Here is a 17,598-nt window from a genome sequence, read left to right as displayed (position 1 = left end):
CCTTGGTCCCAGTCTGGCCCCTTACCAAGCTGCCTGAGTCGGCGCTCCTGCTGGGACCAACTCCACGGCCTCATAGGTGAAGCTCCCAGTGGCTCCTGGGGAATTCTCCATGACCAGGGAGAAGTCACTGCCAAGGCTGGTGGTGCTGCCACGGTCCTTTCGTCCTAAAAGTAGCCAGTGCCATCAGTCAGCATGTTACCTTCTCCCACTACTGGTCCCTCACCTTTTCTATACCACATAACTGGGGGGGAAAAAAAAAAAAAACTCCTAGGACGAACAGTTCCTGCCTGATCTGTACTCGGGAAGATGCATGGAGGAAGGGAAGTCTGTTGGGGCCCAGGACTCACTCAGCATGCAGATGTCTTCCAGGGTGAAGCCTCCATCCCGGGCTGGCAAACTCTTCCTCCTAGAAACAGAAACTGGAGCAGTAAATTCCAGATCTGTCTGGGGTTTTATTGTCTCCCGTTCCTAATCTTGCCTGCTCTGGAAAGCAGCTCAACTCACTAGCAACTCATGGAGATGGGTCCTAGCCTAGGGAGTGTTATAAAACACCAGGCCCACTGCTGGGACACATGCTGCAAGGCTCTGTCCAACACACAGGTGCAGATTTCTGAGGCCAGCAAGGTCTGCATCCTCCTCATCAGCTTGTGCCCTGAGTGTTCGCGTTCAAATCCGGCCCAACATGCTTGTAGCTCGGATTAGGAAGGCAAACCAACTCAGGCAAGACCCCAACTCTCACAGGGGTCCTAAGGCAGTTGCCAGCCAAGACGCTTGCATTTCCCAGGCTGGAAGCAGCCTTCTGCCCCTTTGTAGGGGGCTGCAGTGTTCAGCCACACTTTCTGCTATAGGCCATGGAGGGCAAGAGTCAGCTTGAGCGCACTGGGAGTTGAGAGTCCTCCTACTCCTGGGCTGGCTTCTCCCTGCAGCAACGCACCTGTTCTCTTGGCCATCAGAGACCACTCATCTGTCCCAAAGCCTGTCTGCTAGTGTGACTCCAAGTTGACCCCAACATGGCCTTCCCTGCAGAAGAGCCTCTTCACCAGTGGCCTTCAGCAGGGACTGCTACCCTGCCCTCAGAGCGAACGCAGGAGGGAGCACCAGCCCAACAAGCAGGGAGGCAGGACAGGAATGAGGTGGCCAGCCTCTGCCTGCCAGAGAGCAGCCCTTCTCAAAGTGCCCTGGCCCAGCATGACACGTGCAGGCCTCCACTTACCTCTGGGTCTTCAGAGCAGAGAACTCCTCGGAGGTAATATGCTTCAAAAAATTGAAGCAGAAGAAGAAAATCTAAAGGAGAGACCAAAGAGCAATGCACAATGAGAAGAACCGAGGAGGCAGAACTCCCAGGAGAGGGCAGCCAGCCACTCAGGTCAAGGCCCCTGCTGGACAGTGGCCCTGCTGTGGGACTCTGTGGGTGTTCTGGTCCATAAATGGTGTGGGTGGTATAGAGGCCTTGGCAGGGCCTGGCAGATGCACTTGGACCGGGGGAAGGCAGGAAGGGATTTCCTTCCTGGGACTGCCAGGGTTAAGCCAGCAATTTTTGTTGTTGTTGTTTGTTTTTTGAGACGGAGTCTTGCTCTGTCACCCAGGCTGGAGTGCAGTGGCACAATCTCGGCTCACTGCAAGCTCCGCCTCCCGGGTTCCCGCCATTCTCCTGCCTCAGCCTCCCGAGTAGCTGCGACTACAGGCACCCACCACCACACCTGGCTAATTTTTTGTATTTTTAGTAGTGACACGGTTTCACCGTGTTAGCCAGGATGGTCTCGATCTTCTGACCTCGTGATCCGCCCACCTTGGCCTCCCAAAGTGCTGGGATTACAGGCGTGAGCCACCACACCCGGTCAGGCCAGCGATTTTTCAAACTATCGTCAAATTCAACATGTGTGTTCTCAAGTGGTTAAAAAGGATAAATTGAAATGGTACCCTCTCCACTCTTCTAAGATTCCCAGGGAGAGACGCTAACAGGGAAGGACAGCTGCGGGAGAGATGACTTGGGCACAGGGAGAATAATGAACAAAGCAGGAACATAATGGAAGGCAAAGGAATCACATTTTTTAGGAGAGGCACCCAAAAATACTGGTTCAGAACTAGAGGTGTGGGCAGCCTAGAGGTGTGGGCAGCCACTGTCTGGTCTAGAGCCTCCCTTGCTGAGAAGCTGTGAGGGTCAGGTCTTAAGCCTGAGATGGGCACAGGCAGGAGGCTCCTGACCCCACCCATATCCCCACCTCCATGAGCAATTATCTTCTTCCTTTCAGCCAGTGCCTAGCCTAGGGGCCTCCAGGAAGCACACACCAGGCTTCTGTTTCTGTGGTGATTCCCAAAGGCCTGGCCCATGAGCCCCTCCCTCAGAGAAATCCCCACTTGGCATCCCACGAGCCCTGTCAGTTTCTTCTCTCTGTGTGCCCAGGCAAGGAGCTTCCCCGCACAAGGAGAGGGTTGCCCAGGTCGGGTCAGTATGAAAATATTGTGTTACATAAGATTAAACAGGTGTTTTCACTGCAGACTTTGTAGTCTTTAATATGCTAATATGTTCCTCGAACCTCCAAGGTGAGGTGGGGAGATGACACAATCATGTTTAACTAATAGGCCTGGGGTTTTTGCTTTGGACACATCAGTGTCTGGATTGTCTCGGGGGTGGTAAACGAAAGGTCCTGAAGACGAACGCTGCAGTTGAGGACAGCCTCTTGTCTACATGGAGAGATGCCAAGGGCTCAAACTCAGACACTACTTGGCTCAGCCCCACCCTCTGCAGGCAGATCTGGTCTGCTTTGTGGGGGTAGGGAGATTACAGGGAGGGTAGAATGTACCGGAGCTCCGGGCAAGTCCCAAAATGAGAGGCTACAAAGAGGCTTCTTTAAGCACTGATTTCAATGCCAAAGTCACCGCCTCTGAGGAAGTTCATGGGGGCCTCTGAGGAATAGGCTTAGAGCTCTACAGCCCTGGCAGACGCGGTAAGTGTTCAGAAGAAGAGATTTGGAAGGGGAGAGGAGCAGCTGAGACGGAGGAACAAAAGGAGGAGGCGCGAGATAAGATGCCCAGGAAGGAAGCAGCCTCACGAGGGTGAGAAAGATGAGAAACACACTTTGGGAAAATGGGGGAGTGGTGGCCAAAGAGAAGGAGCTGGCACTGTGGGACAGCTTCCGTGCTGGGCTTCTGGACTCATTCTCCTAGTGAGGCAGCACGCTTGACACCAGGAGACTCAAGGTGAAGCACATCATCCAAGGTCACCCAGGGAGTAAGGGGGCCAACTAGGGAACACACTCAGGGCCGACTCCAGACCTGCATGTGATGAAAACAGGCACTAACAGGTAAGGCCTGTGGAGAGTGGCTGACAGGATGGGGGCGCAGAGGTGGCGACGGGTATGGGGTAGAGAGTACTGAGCACATGGGAAGAGGAAGGAAGAGCAGGTCCAGAGGAGAGGGGACCTGGAGGCAACCATCAGGGGCAGGACCCTGCTGCCGGGCACCCTGACATTGAAAAGTGGCTGAAGGGTGTGATGGGAGGGTGAGGAAGAGAAGTGCTGCTGCATTTTAGCTGCAGAGACGAGGGGCACAGAAAAGACTTGTAAGATGGTTCGAGAACTGAGCAGAGAAAACGAATGGCCTGTGAGAGGAAAGATCACAGGCAGCCAAGAAGCTTTGTAACTGCTCACCCCGACGTGTGGGCTTGTATTATCTCCATGGCACAGGCCCACGAGGCCCAGAACAGACAGCTACTGTGTGGGTGCTTGTCCTGCCATGCTGCCTCAGGAGGACAGGACAGGGGGTCACATCCCTGCATACCTGGGGCAAGGAGCTGTCCCTAAAACATGGAACTCAGACAGGCCACCCCCTGCCCCTCTTTCAGTGCTGAGCTGCGCCCACAAATCATAGGTGGCACTCACCTCCTCCCCTTTGCTAAGCCGATCTACCAACATGTGCCTGAAAAAAAGAGGGCGGAGAGGCAAAGTCAGTAGCACCAAGATGACAAGGCCAAGAGGACAGGGTCACCAGACACAGACTGTGTCACTGGCACCAGCATGGCAGATGGGGCCTGATCAGCAGCTTTGGTCCTTCTCAAGGGGTAGAATTATCCTTACCTCCAACCCCTGTCAAGGGAGCCACCACACAACTCACATACAGAAACTGTTACCAAGGCCCCAAAACCCGACTCCTGCAAAGGCTTACCCAAAGAGGAACCAGTCATAGGCCACAGTGAGGTAGAGGATCTCAGCGGGCTTCAGGGACGTGTGGATGAGCCCATCCTGGAAGAGACCACAGGAGATGTGACAGAGCCCTCTTCTTGTCCCCAGGAGCTAAACCATAACCAGACCCAGTGACAACGCAAGCTGACGAACACCCTGAAGGACAGGGTTAAACACATCTGCTCTGAGCAATGGCATCCCCTGCCTCAACCTGTCTGGAGACAATCCTAACACACCCAAAGAGCAGAGCGTGGTAGGGGCCCACTCATACTCACAGCCCATAAGGAAAGGCGCAGGAGGGAGATGAAGAGGGGGGTCCGATCCCAGCCTGAGATACAGTGTACCAGCAGCCCGCTGTCATCTACTCAGGAACCACAGGAGAGGATGCCCAGGAGAGAATCAGACATGGGCCGATGAGCAGGGAAGTACCACCACCCTGGCCTGGTGGAGAGAGCCAGGCCCCACCAGTTTCTGTCTTCCCCAGTGGCCTCCCCACGGCTCTTCTCCAGCCTAGTCCTAGAACTGGGTGAGTGGCAGGCATCTGGCTTTGTAGCCTCCTTTCTTCCTTTCTGGCTATAGTTCTCAGTGTACTTCTGGGGACACAGTGCAGCCTGCACAGTCCACTTTGCGCAGGTCATTTAGGCAGGGCTGACATCCCTACCCAGTTTCTCAGAGGGCACTACAAGTATTTTTTTGGGGGCGGGGAGTGGGCAATTTTTCAGTGTGCAGGGCTGCATGAGTTGCAGGACAATGACTATCCCTGGCCAACTCCAACCACATGCTAGTACTACTTTCCCCATCCTCTAGTTTCTACAGCACCCAATATGCCAGACACAAATTTCCAGAAGTGCTTTGAGGGGTAGGTACTGCCCCCAGCTAGAGAACCAGTGCCTGGCTCCAAGGGCTGGCATGTGACTTTGTGGCAACTCTCCCTCCAGTGACTAGTTCAAGGATGGGCACTTAACCCCAACTGGGCCAATGAGCATGAGCTCAGACTTTTACTGGAACTCCAGAGACTGAGGCAGTCTCCCCTGGTGGAGCTAAGATGGCGGAAGACAGGTCTGGAATGGCTGCCAGCCATGAGGCCAAGACAGTGGTTTTGAGAAACAAAGAAAGATTCTTTATGGTGTTCACCTGGCTCTGTTCTTGGGCCTTCTTGGTTCCATAAGCCAATGCATTTCCATTAGTTTGAGCAAGTGCAACTCCTACAGAAGTCCTGATTGCTACCAGGGATTTAGAGTCCGTCTGCTCTAGAGACATTGAGCAAGCCAGGCCCATCCCATCAAAACAGCCAAACTGGGTGGAGGACTCTGGAGAACAGGGCCTCTACAGGCTGTGTGCATCCGCTGAGCAGCCAGGATTGATTCTCTCATCTCATGCCTCATCTTTCTGAATGAGAGGCCCATCCTGGCCCCACACACAATGCTGATGAGCAATGCTGAGCCAGTGTGAAAATACCCTGTGCATGGCAGAGATGGTAATGAGTTCTTAATTTTGTTTTCCAGGATTTTGAGGACATGGAATAAAGCCACCAATGGACAAATCCCACCCAGCCTCTGGGATTCTAGGAACTCCCCAAATCCCTCTCTCACAGTGCAAAAGTTAGGTGTGCGACTCCAACAAACATACAGTTGAGGCAGAATGAACTGGGAACTCCCCAAGGGTGCAGTGGCTCGAGGGATCTGGAGGAGACAGACTCACCATCGCTGTTAACTAAGGAAAGCAGCAGCTTCAGGTAGTTTTGTGTTTGTTGCACCAGGTCCCAACACTGTTGGAGAAAATTGAGAAGAAACGGGGTCTAAGAATGGACATTAACTCAGATTTAGAATTTAAAGTATTTAAAAAATAAAATGGCCAGAGTTATTCTGGGGCAACTACACAAGGCCCTTGGTCACAGACCACAGGTTTTGAATCCCAGATAATCTGGGACATTCATATTCCATCTCCAGCAGCTCCTACCACCTCTCCCTGCACCCCTCAGCCTGTGGACCCCCTACTCAGTGTGTTCTGACCCAATGTGAGAGTGAGGAACACAAAGGGATGCTGAGGCCAGGGTGATCCAGAGCCCCCTGCCCACATTAGGGTCCTCTAAGTGCTGGGCTCCTGGTGTGGCTGTCCAGGAATTCAGTACAGGTAAATGAAGAGCCCTGAGGCTGTGGCCAATGTCTCCAAATGGCCACATAAAAAGATTCATTGCTTCATTTCCCATCACATCATAGAAACTAAAACATCAACCTTTTCAAACATGCTTCATTTGCTTTTTATTGCTATTTACTGCATACTATCTTTTGATAAACAATAAATAAGGAGTCTAACAAGGAAAGTCTTTTTAAAAAGGAAGCTCATGAGGTGGGAGATGGGAAATTAAGCAAAAGTCCTTAAAGATGAGAACCTCTGTCCTAGCCCAAGTGCAAGGTCTAGTCCAGACCCTCTAAGAAACAGCCCACTCAGAACCTGGAACTCCATGGAAGGGCCTGACCCAGTTTTGCGGCACCCTATTCCCTAGCTGGGGCAGCCTCTGTTCTCTTAAGATACAATTGCTTAGCAGTGTTCTGGGGCTGTGCAGAGAGGACGCATGCCAGCAAGACAGCACTTCCCAGGGGGAGGGGGAACACGGCACCTGTAATTGGAATGGCTTTCCCAGGAACTTAAAACAGGCTCATTTACCTGACCCTCCCACGCCCCTGGAGAGTTCTGACCCACTTTTAGTGGCTCCAGAGACAGGCGCTGCAGTGCTGTGCTAATAAAGTCATTATCAGTAGCTGCACAAGGGATCTCTCAACTCATCTGGCTCAACGTGTCAGACACACCATTGCCGATGGAGCAGTGATTCTCACAGGGCAAGGAAAAGCAGGAGAGGGAGGTAGGAGCTGCACTGCACCAAGCCCAGTGAGCATCAAGTGGGCTGGGGGATGACTGCAGCAGCCGGGGAGGGCAGGCCCCGCTAAGGACTAGAGAGCTGCGGAGTGCCAGCCAACATGATGGCTGTCTGGAGGAGATGCTGACCATCAGGGAGGGGCAGGAAGTTCCCACGGCTGGGGAGGGCTGGGCTGGTAGAGGCCCAAGGTCACACGGCTGAGCTGAAGGCTAAATCAAGCCCTGCCAGACTCCAAAGTCCACATTCTTAATCATATGCTACACTGTAGTTACTCTTCCTATAACACCAGAGTAAGCAGCAGAAGTCTGAGGGGACTGCTCAAAGTGAGGACTGAGGAGATAAGCTTTAAAAAAAACAAAAAAAACAAACAAAAAAAACTAGGCTCATGCCTGACTCTCTCATCCTATGTGCATCATGAAGAAGTCTCTGGGAGCTGAGTCGAATGCCATGCCTCTGCTTATGTTTCTATGCCTAGAGTACTCTTTCTCCCAGTTGGCAAACTCCTATTCATCCTTCAAAGGCCCAGCCCAATTATCTTCTCTTTGGGGCTTCTGTGACCACTGCTGTAGACGATGGTTATGTTGTTGCCTATTTTCCTATTCTAATCTCCATAAGGGCAGAGGCTGCTTTGGCATCTCTAAGGCTTAGTGTTCAGGGACTAGGAGGTCACTGCAGAATGTTCCTCGCTGCCTGTTCATAGGTGGGGCAATGCTGAGTGCCTGAGGGGCAGCAGCCCCAGAGAGGGGTCTTAGTACACAGAAAGGGCGTACCTCTATGGAATTCAATTCGGTTACATGGAGGGCAGCAAGACACCTGTGTCCTGCCACAACTCCTCCTACCATTCATTCATTCATTCAGTGAGCCTCACACTGCATGCCTCCTGAAGGGCCTGGCACCAGGCACACAAGGGTGAATATGACCTCAGCCCTCATGGAGTCACAGGACAGGGGAGACAAAGCTAACCACTGCAGGTGTGCAACTAAAAGGAGACCTCTAGGATGCTGTGCGACCATGTGACTGGAGAGCCGAGCCTGATCTGTAGGGACATCAGGGAAGGCTTCTCAGAGGTAATGACATGAGACAGCATAAGCAACAGAGAAAGGAAACATGTGTTTCTGGCAGAGAAAACAGCATGTGTGAACCTGGAGAGGGTCGCCATTTTTTTTTTGAGATGGAGTCTCACTCTGTCACCCAGGCTGGAGTGTAGTGGCGCGATCTCTGCTCACTGCAAGCTCCACTTCCCAGGTTCACGCCATTCTCCTGCCTCAGCCTCCCGAATAGCTGGGACTACAGGTGCCCACCACCACACCCGGCTAATTTTTTGTATTTTTTAGTGGAGACGGGGTTTCACCATGTTAGCCAGGATGATCTCAATCTCCTGACCTCGTGATCCGCCTGCCTTGGCCTCTCAAAGTGCTGGGATTACAGGTGTGAGCCACCATGCCCGGCCATGGGATGCCTTCTTAAGGAGCTGAAGGGAGGCAGTGGGGCTGCAGGAAGATCAGCTGGTCACAAGAACAGGCAAGACCAGACTGCATGGAGCTGGGTAGGCCATGTACAAGCTCTTACATTGTATTGTGAGGAAAATGGGAAGTCAGTGGTAGGTTTTAAGGCAGGGGTGACAATGATGGCCCTGCTCTATCATTTCAGTGGTTGCTATCTGAGCACTTCATTTCTAGTTACTCCTCAGTGAGGCCCCATACTCAGCTGTGAGATGCACTGAGACAGTGGTGGCCTGAGCTAGGCACTGCATGGGAGATGAGGGCAAGAAGGATTGCAGTTGCATCTAGGGCAGAGACTAGAGAACCAATGGGAGCTGGTGATGGATGTGGTGGAAGCAAAGAACTCAAGTTTCAGGTGTCAGCATCTGGGTAAACGGTGGCCATGGCCAACTCTACTCTGGACAGCTTAAGTCTGAGGGGCCACCTGAAGGGACAAGGTGTGAAAGGTGATGCAGGTATGGATCAGAGAGGCCTGGCTGTGGGCTCATGGCATGGACGATGGATAAGATCACCTGGGGAGATGGTGAAAAGGAACAGGGTACCAGCACCCCAGGGCTTTGCCGGCAGAAAGGGCAGAGCCCACACCCAGTGAAGGAAGAGGATGCTAGGAGCCCCAGTGAGATAAACAGGTTGAGCAACACCAAAGAGGTGGCCTCTTAGGAGGCACCTGCCTGACTGCTACACTCCAGCCCTGCTGCCTTCACGCCTGCAAGTTTATCAGTGTTCACTTCCCTGAGTTAGCCAGCTAGCAGCCTCTTCATAATTATCATTACAATCTGTCTGGTATTTCAGTTCAGTAGTCCCTTTCAAGCAGTGATCATATTTGAGCCTGGCACAACTCTGAAATAGGTACTGCCAACACCACTTTCAGGGGGAAGTGAGGTCATTTGTTCTAGGCCACAGAGCCTTGCAGGAAGGGCCAGGCAAGCTGGGACCTAGATCTAGGGCCTGCATCTACTAAGCAGAGTACCTCCTCACATGCACAGGACCCCTTCCTAAAGAGGTAAACATCCTTGGCGGGACCAGTGCCTGGAACTGTCACATCTCATTTGCTGAGTAGTTCATCAGATCCAGTTTGTACCTGCATAAGGAGAAAAAATGGTGCCGGAAGGGACCAGAAAGAGGGTGGTTTGGGGCAGAGTCTACTTGACCCCTGCATACAGCACATAAAGAAGGAAACCTGCCGGTTCTTTTATCTACTCAATCTGTCTAGACACAGCCTGGGACATGAGACCACAGCACAGGTAGCCCAAACCTGTTCCTTCTCCAGGCTTCCAGACCATAATAAACTGGCCTGCTTTCCTCTCCAGTGCTCCCTCTCTTGCAAACACCTGCACAGGGGAGACCTGACATCACCCTACTTCATACACTCAAACAGTTGCTGTGAGCATAAACGTTGTGATTAGGGGCTGGATATATACAGAGAAAACAAGATGGACTTTGCTGCTATCAGGACAACAAGAGTACTGACATTGGTGATGGGTTGCTTAACATAGCCAGGTCAGCCTTTCAAAGAGAGAGATCTCAAGGCTAGGTGGGAGCTGTCTAGACCTGGGGACAGGGGAAACTAGCAGGGAGGGAGAATGTTTTCTGTTGCTCACTGGCTCAGTCTTTCAAGTTCTAGGCTCTGTGCCTGCTTCTGTGCTGGGATACACAAACTGTGGGTCCCTGTCCTCCAGGATTTCAGGGAAGCAGATCTCTAAATCAGTGACTACAGCTCAGTGGAAAATTCCATGATGGATGTGCCCAGGGGGTTAATGGGAATATAGATGCAGGCATCCAACTCGCCAGGGATAAGGAAGAGGCAGATCAGGGAAGTCTTCCTGAAGCAGACACTTGAGCCAAAGCCTGAAGGGCAGTATGTCAGCCAGACAAGAGGAAGCTGAGAGGTGGCAGCCAGGCAGAGGCACAGGACATGGGAAAGGTCGCAGAAAAACAAAACTACTTGTTCTGTTTGAAGCAAGTGACAAGCAAAGCTACTGGCAGCCTTCACACTGTGTGGGCTAAGTAAGGGTAGAGAAATGTTTCCAGTAAGACTAGGGGCCCCTTCCATGGTGTGCAGTGACGGAGAAGAGCATGGTGGAAGTAATTTTAACGTTTCTATAATCAAATGAGGTCAGGCAGCTCTGTACTTCCTCTGGCTGAACACACGTTTAAAAGGAAAAATGTAAAAGTAACTAAAGCCCAGATCTGGAATAGCAGACTCTATGAGGTCCTCTGGAAACAGAACCCCCTGGTGGATGCAAATCTTTGAATGAGTCACGTTCAGAAAGCTTTGATTTTCTGGGACATGAGCAAATCAAGAGATAGTTGAACGGACACACAATTCCTCCGTTCTGAGAGGTCAGAGGGCCAAAGGCATCTGAGGGCACAAACCAGCCCATCAGGCAAACACATGAGGACCTTGTGGGGCAGACGTCAGGGGTCTTCTTGGTTCCCACTCCCTTATCCTGCCCTCAATGCTTGAGTCAGGTCCCTCACCTGATACTGGCTCCAGTCAATGTTCAGAGAGTGAGTCAGGAAGTCAGGGATGCTCAGTGGGGCATCAACGTAGTCCTGGGGACAGAAAGACTCCTGTGAGATGTGGGTTGGCCACCAGAGGAGGCTAAGGTGATGGGGAAGCTTGCAGTCCTGAGGCTGTGACTACCACAGGCAGCGCTTGCCTTCCCTGGGCCAGATACCTGTGCTACCTGGGAGTGACAGCTTAAAAATCAATGTGACCAGATCATTACAGCTGAGTAGAGTTTTTCAGTCGGACATTTGATGTTTGTTGCTGAAACATGCAAGATCAATGTGTTCAGCTTCCAGCAGGTTTTCCATGGCCTGCCCCTACAGGCTGGGGAAGGCACAGAATGCTGCCCCCAGCTTTCACACAGAGAGTACAGAAAGAAGGGCTTTTCCTATCTTGTTTCTGAAAAATTCCCTTAAACAAAAGACAAATAAAGGGGAGAGGAAAGTATAATGATGAAAATTTAACATGTATATACAAGGAGAAGAGGGAGAGAAAGAAAGAAACAATCAGGGGAGAAAGGAAAGAGGGAGTTACTTTCCCCCAAAAGACTGCTTGCTGCTCTCCTTGGTCTTCCTTTACAAAGAGACATAAGACCCAATTTGATGTATGTTATTGCTCATACCTGCTTCCAGTTAAATATGAGCCCTTCTGCCATGTAATCCCGATCTTTATATTCCTTGAAAAATTCACAGCCTGGAAAAGAAGGGCAGAGTTATGACACCTCCCTTCCCAGCCCAAAGTCTTCTGAGATAGCTCTGGCCAGACCCAGGTCCCTGAGTGCTGTGGAGAGGGGGCCGCCAGCTCACATTTCTCCAAACTAGTGGCTCCAGTGAGGCCAAGGCTGACATGGGTGGGCAAAAGCCAGAGGCGAGCCTCTAGAGTCCCTCTGGTTTCCTGGCTGCATGCCTTTTCCACGAGGCACCGTGTGCTCTCAGCCTCTTTGTAACTTTCTCCATCTATGCTCACTGGTCACCAGTCACTTCCCCCACATTGCAAGTCCCTTTTTCCTACAGGTCTCTGTAGTGCCAATCCCAGTAAACAAACGCATGACTCACAACGTGAGCCACTGCAGCCTAGCTGCAGAGGATCACTCCTCCTCATCTCTAAAATGGGGGCAAATAATGCTAGCCTTGCAGGCCTTTAGTGAAGACTAAACATCCTAACATACTGGAAAGGCCCATGGACAGTGCCTAAAACCTGGTGTTCAAGAGACACTGCCATGCCCAACAAAGCAAAGAGGTATTTTTCTATATTATTTGGTGGAAAAATCGTAAGTAACTCCACCAGGACAAGCCCTCAGGAATAGAGAGAGAAACACTGGAGAGAATAGGGCTTTGGCAACATTCCCAGCTTAAAATCTCAGTTTTTTACTTAACACTGTAACGCTGAACAAGTTGTTTAATGTCTCAAAGCCTTGATTTTCTCATTTGTAAAATGGCTGTTTAAGGATGACAGAATACATATAAAACACGTAGCACAGCACTGATCCAAGTGGCACTCAAATGGCAGCACACCATTGTCATCACACTGCCACTGCAACAAGAGCCCACAGTGCCAGCCCACAGCTTGAAGTCAACTACTTTGCTCTGCACTTGGGGTTGGCTGCCTTGGTCACAGAGAATGAGTTGTGCCCCCAGGCTGTGGCCTGCCCCTGCTGAGTCTGACCATAGCACAGTGAGCATCTGGTCCTCCAAGAGCTCCTGGTGGCTTCAAGAAATACCGTGGGAGAAGGCACTTGGCTAGCTTGCAGTTATTCTCAGCACCTCAATCAGGACCTCTACACAAACTTCAGAGGGCATGTAGCTTTGGCCACACCTCCAAGTCTGGTGAGGTCCCAGAGGCAAGAAAACAATCATCCAAATTCAGGGGAAGTAGCTGCAAGGATTCACATGGAATGTCGCAGCAATTCTTGGGCCAAGTTCCTGTCTGAGGCCACCTCAGGGAAGATAGGAAAGCTTCCCTGGAGACCCAGTCCATGTTTTCCAGAATTGTCTTTCATTCCATACACACCCTGCACTCTAATCCCCAGGCCTCAAGAAGTCTGGAAACAATCCTCAGTCATTACTTTAGCCTATTCTTGGGAGCCTCACTGGGAGAAAGAAGAATTACAGATCTCAGACAGAGGCCCTGAGTTATGAGCCCAGGTTTAGAAGAGACACCAATTATCTCTCAGAGCTCTTGTGGAGTGCTGTTTTCCCAACTCTAGCTGCTCAAATCAACACTGCAAGCCTTAGGCTGAGTTCAGACCCACCTATGATACAGAAGCAGTTTTTGTGAGAAACAGAATTAAAACAGACTCTACTCAGGGCAATGCTTGATGCTCATTACCTGAATAGGCTTCTGAACCACTGTCAGGCAAGAGGAGAGGGACCAAAAGCAGGATGAGAAGAGCCATTCACTCAAGGAGGAAACAGATTAGATTTGTGCTGCAGAATTTGGGCCCATCTATTTTGGTGTGCTGAAAGAAATGATCCCAGAATACTTCTCATTTCCAAGGGCCCAAGATAGAGTGACACAGCTAGAACTGAGACTACTGAGTACCTGTTTGAGCCTCAAAGTCATCATAGGGCTCAACTGAGATTCCTCAAACAGCATCAAAGTGCAGCTCATGACTTGGTTTGGATAATAGTAATTTTATTTTATTTTTCTTATTATAAAGTAAGAGAAATATGTTTTTTTTTTTTTTAAAAAAACACAAGAACACAAGTCTATCAAATAAAAAGTGATTCTTCTGTTCCCCTTATTTGGGTGTGTAATGGTGTCTCACCCCATCTCCAGCTTTTTTATTTTTATTGATCTTCATTACCCTCCCTAACTGTCAGATGCAGTACATACAAATTTTGGTCTCTTTTGATGTCTTTTTTATGTCTTTTTTGTTTTTGTTTTTATTTTTGTTTTGAGACGGAGTTTCGCTCTTGTTGCCCAGACTGGAGTGCAATGGCACAATCTCGGCTCACTGCAACCTCCACCTCCCGGGTTCAAGTGATTCTCCTGCCTCAGCCTCCCGAGTAGCTGGGATTACAGGCATGCACCAGCCTCCCGAGTAGCTGGGATTACGGGCATGCACCACCACGCTCGGCTAATTTTGTATTTTTAGTAGAGATGGGGTTTCTCCATGTTTGTCAGGCTGGTCTTGAACTCCCGACCTCAGGTGATCTGCCTGCCTTGGCCTCCCAAAGTGCTGGGATTATAGGCGTGAGCCACTGCGCCCAGCTTTTGGTGCCTTCTACAACAAAAAAAGTTTTGGGGAAAGCATTCAGGCATCTTAACATTTTGGCACACTTCCTTTTAAGCCTTTTTTTGTAAGCACGTTTTCCTTTACTTAGTTGAGAGTATACTATGTGATTCTGTATCCTGCTTATCTTAAGCTCTGTGACGTTTTCCGTATCAAAAAGTGTAAGCATTTTCTATTTTTTTCTTTTTCTTTTTTTCGGTAGAGACAGAGTGTCGCTGTTTCCCAGGCTGGTCTTGAACTCCTGGGCTCAAGCAATCTTACTGCCTAGGCCTCCCAAAGTGCTGAGATTAAAGGCGTGAGCCACTGTGCCCAGCCGATTTCCGATTCTTCTATGACTATACTATATTTCATTCTACTGATGGATGTTCCATCATTCAATCATTATTCTGATTAGTGAAAACATTTCTTGTTTTGCTATTACAAATAGACATCATGAAGAACGTCCTCAACACCAAGTGGCTGAATTACAGCCTAATGACCAATTATTAGAAAAATACCTGGGTTAAAGGGTGATAACATTTTGGGAGTCTTGTAACAAGTTGCCAAACTATAGCAGAAAGGACACTGCGCTACTATTTTGGAGCAATGGTATTTATACTTCTAGCAAAACTATTTTTTCCAAACCAAGTCCTACTTGAAACCTAAATTTAAATGAAGTAATGCCTGGTTCCTCAGGCAGTGCAAATCTGCAGAGTTCAGTCTGTGGAACCCCCGAAGCATCTCCTGGGAGCTGGAAACTATGTCTGAAAACTAGCTATGGAGTTACCCAATGGTTCCAGTGTGGACTCCCTTAGGTAGGATACTCCCATCAGTGTGGGTCTGATACTGCCAAGTTCACTCCAGCAGCATTATCATCATCATCATCATCTGCATCAGCCCAAACTTGCTTTTAGGGAAGAGGAGGTTCCCTGAGGCTTTCCCAACTACTCATCATTGGGCCTTATTTACAGGACACCTGTTATGGAGTGGTCCGGCACTTCACTCTGAAATAAGCACCATTATCTTCATTTTCTCAAGGAGGAAACTGATGCTCAGAAGGGTTACAGGACTTGTTCAAGGAGACACAGTGCTAGGGCTGGGATTCCTGCCCAGTTCTATGTGGCACCAAACACTATGCTAGCAGAGAACGGGGAACAGACTCAGGAGAGGTTGCAGGAGGCAGGGGAAGTCCCCTGCAGAGGTGCCGGGTTACCAGGGGCTGGAGTTTGGATACCACCATCTTGCACATGATGAGGACACCCCTCCTACAAGGCACTAGATGAACCTGCCTGCCCTTGCTCATGGCTATGTGGCCCCAAGATTGAGGAGATAAGGTCCAACACAAGACTGAAGGCAGATGCTGGTGCTGAGAAACAGGAGAGAGGTTTTAAGGAGAAAGAGTATATTACTCCCTGTTGTCTGCTGACAACATCTTGCACTGATGTTAGAGCTCCTTGCCCTCCCTTGCTGAACAGGCAGGTATTGCCAGAAAGCTTGAATGCTACAAACTAGACTAACAGCTTTAATATCCACTGTAGAGAATATAGCCCTGGCCACAGGTTGCACACACTTTTATGTGCCAGGGACAAATGCAGCTTTGTGGATACCAATGTGCTTTGCAACATGGTGTGGCCACTGTCCAGTTACTGGGAACATAGCAATTATGTGTTCTTCTACCACCAGAATAGCCTTGCCTGGGGCAATTTCCATAAATAACTCAATCACTTCAAGACATGCACCCAAAGCGTGACATCCACTCAGGCTAGAGCAGCAAGTATAGTTGCTGACACAGAGTACTAATAATGTTATTTTACACTTAAATGGTATTTTCATGCACAGACCACTTTCATATAAATCAAAACTGAGCTAAATTGTTCCAAGTTCCTGAGAAAACTTGAGGCTTGGAGGGGTGAAGTACTTCACTAAGGCTGTGGCTAGGACCAGTGACAGTGCTCAATCCCTAGACCCCTTGAGTGGAAAGCCCCTTCCCCAGGACACTATCCTACGCTTAGCGTGGCCTGTGACTAGGAACTAAAATGTCCTACGCTGCCTGACGCAAACCCTCCAGGAAAGCTTCCAGTGTAACTAAGTAGAGAGGGCTTGCTCATGGCCCCCTAGGTCGCCAGTACTAGGATGCCCGCCACTAGAAGAGAGCCCCCTACCTGGATACGGGATGGAGAGAAGAGTGAAGTCGGCATAGCGCTGGGCTTTGTCCACCTTCTCAGAGGAGGTTACACTACAAGACAAGGACACAGGTGTTACAGTGTCGCAACACACACACCATTCCCCAAATAAGGGTTATAATCACAAATGAAGCTTCTGCTAAAAAAGTATTCTTCAATGTTAATAATTCCCTTCAGCAGTGCCTACTTTGTACAATTAAGAACTATAACTTTGGCCGGGTGCGGTGGCTGGAGGTCAAGTTCCCAACATGGAGAAACCCCATCAAGACCAGCCTGGACAACATGGTTAAACACTCTCTCTACCAAAAATATAAAAAATTAGCTGGGTGTGGTGGTGCGCTCCTGTAATCCCAGCTACTCTGGAAGCTGAAGCAGAAGAATTGCTTGAACCCAGGAGGCAGAGGTTACAGTGAGCCAAGATCGTGCCACTGAACTCCAGCCGGGGTGAGAGGGTGAGGCTCCATCTCAAAAAAAGAACTCTACCTTCTCTGACCCCAAAATGCACACAGTGTAGCCACTCTGACCCAGGAGTGAGATGAGAGCCAAATAATATGATCCTATGGGAAAGCTTTTTTCCTGCTCTCCTGTCTTCTCTAATAGTCACTGAGCCCACTTCTAAACAGGGTGAACAAACAGCATCTGAAAATAAACACTGGGGACTCTGACAGATAAAGGAAGGGAGGAATAAGGCAATATTCAGATCTCAGATAGGTGAGCTCTAATTTTAGCCTCAGTATGCCTTATTTTCTAAGATCACCTTTTAGGATCATTTAAAAACATTTAAAAATCATTTAAAAAACAAAATTTTGGAAAAAGCTCCTACAGTCTCATCACTAACCCAGGCTCTATTTTTTAGTTTTGATTTCTTATATTTGAATTTGGTTCATATGTGTTATTTTTATATGACAGCAGTCACTGAAGTAAAATTTGAATATATGCTGATTTTTTGGTTCAATTTTAAAAGAAATTCTAGGACCAGGCACAATGGCTCATACTTGTAATCCCAGCACTCTGGGAGGCTGAGGCAGGAGAATTGCTTAAAGGCCACATGTTTGAGACCCCCTTAGACAACAAAGACTCCATCTCTATGAAAAATAAATTTTAAAAATTAAGAGATTCTAATCTGCC

The 17,598-nt window shown here is 49.5% G+C and overlaps 1 protein-coding gene across 10 annotated transcripts in view; it reads right to left on the bottom strand.

Annotated features, from left to right (window-relative positions):
• Positions 1-17,598, bottom strand: part of MTMR14 (myotubularin related protein 14) — a 54,658-nt gene that overhangs the window by 13,935 nt on the left and 23,125 nt on the right. For all 10 annotated transcript variants that reach the window (XR_013414115.1, XR_013414114.1, XR_003727388.2 and 7 more), the window contains 10 exons: positions 16,450-16,523; positions 11,696-11,766; positions 11,043-11,117; positions 5,883-5,949; positions 4,457-4,542; positions 4,165-4,241; positions 3,882-3,918; positions 1,214-1,284; positions 348-406; positions 26-164 (listed from right to left, as the gene is read on the bottom strand). Coding sequence is in view for 7 of the 10 variants with exons in the window: in XM_028844396.2 (XP_028700229.1) it covers positions 26-164; positions 348-406; positions 1,214-1,284; positions 3,882-3,918; positions 4,165-4,241; positions 4,457-4,542; positions 5,883-5,949; positions 11,043-11,117; positions 11,696-11,766; positions 16,450-16,523 (756 nt within the window). In the remaining 3 variants the exon portion in view is untranslated. The remainder of the gene's footprint in view (positions 1-25; positions 165-347; positions 407-1,213; positions 1,285-3,881; positions 3,919-4,164; positions 4,242-4,456; positions 4,543-5,882; positions 5,950-11,042; positions 11,118-11,695; positions 11,767-16,449; positions 16,524-17,598) is intronic.

The sequence above is a fragment of the Macaca mulatta genome, chromosome 2 (assembly GCF_049350105.2).
Source record: "Macaca mulatta isolate MMU2019108-1 chromosome 2, T2T-MMU8v2.0, whole genome shotgun sequence".
In the NCBI taxonomy this organism is placed as follows: Eukaryota; Metazoa; Chordata; class Mammalia; order Primates; family Cercopithecidae; genus Macaca; species Macaca mulatta.
This window is presented reverse-complemented; position numbering and strand designations above follow the sequence as displayed.